The 5,200-nt window shown below is 41.9% G+C and overlaps 2 protein-coding genes across 2 annotated transcripts in view; one reads left to right on the top strand and one right to left on the bottom strand.

Moving 5' to 3' along the window:
- Nucleotides 1–5,200, top strand: part of T265_02210 (hypothetical protein) — a gene marked incomplete at both ends in the record, with an annotated part of 61,688 nt that overhangs the window by 29,608 nt on the left and 26,880 nt on the right. The window lies entirely within an intron of this gene.
- Nucleotides 1–5,200, bottom strand: part of T265_02211 (hypothetical protein) — a gene marked incomplete at both ends in the record, with an annotated part of 45,697 nt that overhangs the window by 22,047 nt on the left and 18,450 nt on the right. The window contains one exon of the mRNA XM_009166399.1: nt 1,188–1,267. Within this exon, the coding sequence (XP_009164663.1) occupies nt 1,188–1,267 (80 nt within the window). The remainder of the gene's footprint in view (nt 1–1,187; nt 1,268–5,200) is intronic.

Raw genomic sequence — 5,200 nt, 5'->3', positions numbered from 1 at the left:
GGCGCTCGTGGATCCAAGCTATTGCCTTCAATGCATAGCTCCTTTTCCAACCCCTCCACTTGACAGCCCACTGACAGTGCTGGATTTATGCACCAATTTTCCAGCTCGCGCATGCAATGCGCAGCTACCTGACCCCAATCATCGGTGAATGAAACTGCGGCAGCTACAACCACTGTACGACGAGTACGCGGTTCTTACTGCTGACAATGATGATGATGATGATGACCGGTTCTCTTTCGCGAGTCCCACTGAAATATCTGTTGGAGTTGCCTGAGTGCGTCGCGGAGTTTCTTATTTAGCATAGGCTTGGCTAACAAGCATTTGAAAACTAAATAACATCGTATTGCTTGTAGACAGCTCAAGCGGAACATGAGATTAATTATGTGCAAATGAGATGAAGGTAGTTACTTTATTTTGTCTTACTGCAGAGAATGTATAAACAAGATAGTCTTACTACTTTGTGACGCTCCGGAGTTCTACTGTTGTCTGACGAGGAAGATCCTACAAACACTGCAGAACAACGCTTAGCCACAACCCTGAAATGTACGGTAGAATAGCGACATACATTTCCTGCAGTTTCAAAGACAGAATCGAATATCCCACTCACGTAAAACTTACCCCATCTCTGATGTGTACAGTTCTCATAGAAAGGCCCAATAATTACGCGCGACTGTACTGACGAGTACGGCTTAAAAGGCACTTTTTACTGTACCAAGTGTAAAGACGATTTTCAGCTGCAGAATTCCACTGTTTTCATTGGATGGTTCTTCAGCATCCACCGGCATACCTTCACCAGAAATCATAGAATTTCTGTGTGTCACTCAGAGCACAACGTATGCACAGGAACCCTAATTTATCTGCTCGAAGAAGGTACAGCTCCCATTTAACGGTACACTTTACTCGCAGTTACTGGGATTCACCACGAAGGTATCCTGTGTTTGATTCTAGCTGATACATTTATGATACAGCTAGAAAGCAATACAGTCATCACGGTAAGATCTCTGAAAGTTTACAGGAATTTTCGTAGACCAAAATCTGTCAGTATTTGAGTCAACGACAGACTTTATGTTTATTTTGGAAGCACTTGGAGAAACACATTCCTTCATTATTATTTCTCATAAAAACGGGGCGCATAAAGAAACCTGCACTTTTGGAACAGTCTATGGAGGTCTGTATACCAAATTTACCTGGTTTCTTAGGAGAATGTACGGCACCAAACGAAAGAGATGTAACCACCGTGGTATCGCTGTATTCTACCTGTCTGTGTCTGTAATACAAAAAAAGATTTTTAGAAACTAGTTCGCACAGAATCTCAAGAAGATCGTTTAATGCATATTTTAATTGGTCATCCAACGTATCTTCTTCAGCAGTTCCTCAGATTTAGACAACTATTGAGAGTCTGACTGCTTCGTCAAGTTACTCCTGTAGAGTCCCCTACACGATCCAAGTGTGTTGTACAAAGGAACATCTGGACCTCGGAGGCTGCGCCTACCCGATGAAACCCAAGAAGGGCGAAACCGGTCGTGGGTTCTCGAAGAGTTTTCAGCAACTTTGTGAGTAGTTTTCTTTATGAAAATATCTGAGCATATTCAATTTGGGCTGACGAAAGATCCCATACGACGCTACAGTTAGGTTTTGGTCCATCCGATAGTTATAGGACATCACATGCAGAATTATGTAGGGAGTCAATCTAAAAATTCCAAGACTGGTAAGAACGCAGATGTTGATTAAAATCGAATGTCACAGTCCGCTTTCTCAAACCAGAGCTCTGTATCCGTCACGTTTGCCCTAGCTTGACCACAATGGCGTAGAAGTCACGTGCCTTAAAATAAACTGGGTACTATCATACATCCGCAATAAACTTCGCACAACACTTGACCCAAACGACTTCTTCGATCCATTGTTACTGTGGTCAGTTGACCCCTATTTTGCTTCATCTGACCTATTGTTTCCATCAATTATTCGCTTGTGGACGAATGCTTTATTAAGCTTTGTGTAAGACCCAGTCTGATAATGAGCTACTGAAAAGAATTCCTTCGTTATTCATTTTTTTATAATTTCTGTACCCGGACACCACCTAAAATGTAATGTAAGTGGTTTTTCCGTTTTTAATTGCCTTTAGCTTGGCTTGGCTGCAAACGGTTCTGTATTTTAACGGCCATTTTCAGAGGAAAAACTGTAAATCTGTGGTCCACCCAAGTACAGGAACACGAATGTTGAGGGCAAAGTTTCTTACGTGTCACATTACTTCTGTCTTTGTGAGACCCAGTGACATGCTTTTACGGTTTTTTTTTAAATTTGGGAAAAACACGGTGGAACTTTCAGTAAGATAACTTCAAGGCATGATATATCTGTGCTCCGAAATTTGTGCACAATTCGCACAATTTCCTGTTCAAAATTTAACGATGATAATATACTTATCCAAAAGGACCAAAAGGTTTTCAAAAAGATGACTAGTCAGTTAGCAAAAGCAAAATATCAGGGCTAATCAATAACCCAGAGAAATCAAGGAAAATCTTGTCAGCTGGATCTGAACAGAAACTATAACAAATGACCTAACTAAGGTCACCCACCCTCTTATTATGGGCTGCTCGTCAAGACAAGCAGTCACAATACTAAAATGGTTCATGGTTTTTGAGATGCCGGGACCCGCCTATGAACAGAGTTCTTCGGTAAGCATATGACGGAAACACCACCGGAGAAATTTGCCCGAGGACTTCAAAGCTTATGGTGCTTCTAATTAGGATCGACAACTTTGGTAACGATATGACATTTTTCAGTAAACAGCGCAGAATACAGTTTAGTAGTGAATCCATTACTGCGATACAGTTGTGAAACATAACCAGCGTGTTCTGATGACTGCCTGTTCACTACCAAAAGTGCTTCCAAATCATTGCACACACTGTGAAAACGCCGGCTAGGTAATGCTTAATGATGACGGTTAGTTCTTCGACAAAGATTGAGTACAAGACACCCTGGAAATCTATTTTTAGTGTTTCAGTCAGACTCCGTGGAGTTTCGTGAGATGCTCAAGCTTGATGATCCTCAATTAGGATGAAAAGCTGTACAGCGATATTCGGGTTCCTACCATAGTTTGGCCGCACCTACAGGATGAGATTTCCGCCAGAATTCCAAAATTTCCTCACACTACCATCAGTCTATCAGTAGCTCAGATGGGAATATAATTCACACGACGAGTGAAGCTTCCATTTGAGAAGTCGTCACTCGAGGAGCCGTTCAACATATGTGGCCACGTGATGTGGACTTTTTTACCGAAAAACGTGTGGGTTTATGCCGTGTCTGAGTGCGAGTTAATCATACTACTGATCAGCTGCTCGTGGTTGAACGGTGAAATGTTCAAACTACTAGGCGGAAGGTCGCGTGTTCGAAACCATGGATTCTCGTTAATTGCGTATTGCTGGTGACTTCGAATAAGAATGAAATAGCTTTCACGGCTTTGCAGTATACAGTGACTCCATTCACAGGATCAGAACTCCAAAACTTCTTCATGCTCAGTTATTCAATCATTCTGGAAGCCTCCAGCCACTTATGTGAAGCGATTGAACGCGATCAACGCAGCCGATATGCTGATAACTGATTTGACTGAAAGTAAATTCAGAGTTGATAAGACATGGCTCACGATCACGCTTGGGTTGGCGTACAAGCTGAGCCTAGTCATCCCCAAAAGCCTGAAGATTTCTCGCAGCCAACGACGACTATGGCCCCTAGCCTAGTTCTGAAAATCAACCCATCGATTGTCTTAAATTTCACCCCATTTTTTGCAGTTATTAAGCACTATCCTTATTAAACACTTCACACACTTGACCGGGAATGGAAATGCGTAGGTGATAACCACTATATTGTAGGAAGTATGTCTTACGTGGAGTCGTGTCATGACAGGTCGAAAAATAGCTTAGTTGCATGCTAATTACTGTCTTTACATGAGTTTAGAGGGAAGTAATCCAACAAATTCTCAGGAGAAGTAATTACTTCATACGTTTACCACGCATCAGGGTACTTAAAAGAATGTCAACTTAGGACTGTAATTTATCTTCACGCGCAGATGACGTTCATTTCACGGAGAAGTAGTTTCCACAAACGGTGGCATAAGAGAAATTTTTATTACAGTGCTTGGAGCGAGCTGCAGACAGTCGCTTCAAGTGTCAAAACGCGTTTTAAAATTAATTCGCTGTCACCGCTTCCACTCTGTACATATCTCTCCGATTATCAAATAAATGACCCAAAAGGAACAAGGTATGTCCAAAGTAGTTCCCAAGCAGCTACTCAATAAGTACTATCCTATCGAGTTAGTTAAGAGCAGTAACAACGTTTAAAGAACAGAGAACCATGTGTTTGCTTTGGTGATCGTAAGGCTTTACGCAATCGACAGGAGAACGGGCATAGGATATGTCCCGCTGGACATCCCCGGAAAACGCTATGTGATCCCTGCAAGATCCATATGCATGAGAAGTGGCGGTATTTTCTTGAATTATATGGATGAGTAGTTTTGGGTTAATCCACTTTATGGTAAATCACCATTTGCTGATGATCTATGTTTATTTAAGAAATTTATTTACTGATCGGGACAGGACACTGCTTATGTTCAGCCATTTGGCGTATAAGTCATCATATACGGCGTCGCTTACTGTTCTTATCCGATTCAAAATAATCTGTTCCCCTAAGACCAAAATTGTGACTAACATACGACTAATAGCTATTCGCTAGGCTTGAGTAACTGGAGCGTTTCAGACGCCGTCATGTGTCCGGATAAGTCATCAGGGAAGCAACGTAGCATTCAAATAGGGTTTTTCGCATGCGATCCGCAGGAAAAATGCAACAGTATATTGTATACGTAGTGACCAAAAGAGGGCTTGTTTGGGAAAAATAAAAACTCGCTGCTTGAAGGTCAGCACCGAGAAATTTGAAGAACACAGGTCATTGTCAGCTAATAATACACAATCTGGGATTTGCTCACCTGCGGTTGTTTTCTGAATGAGCTTCGATATCAGTACCCATAATTTTGGCACACAGAGGCCAGCTTCGTGCAGTTGGATGGATATCGTCTCAGCAAACGAAAACAGTCTAGTTCGTACAGACATTGGAAGTCTTCTGAAACTTGGCACACAACTCGAAAGCCTTTGGTAAAAGAGACACGACCATTCATTATCATCATTGTCAGCAGTAAGAACCGCGTACTCGT

The sequence above is a fragment of the Opisthorchis viverrini genome (assembly GCF_000715545.1).
Source record: "Opisthorchis viverrini unplaced genomic scaffold opera_v5_27, whole genome shotgun sequence".
NCBI classification, from domain to species: Eukaryota; Metazoa; Platyhelminthes; class Trematoda; order Opisthorchiida; family Opisthorchiidae; genus Opisthorchis; species Opisthorchis viverrini.
This window is presented reverse-complemented; position numbering and strand designations above follow the sequence as displayed.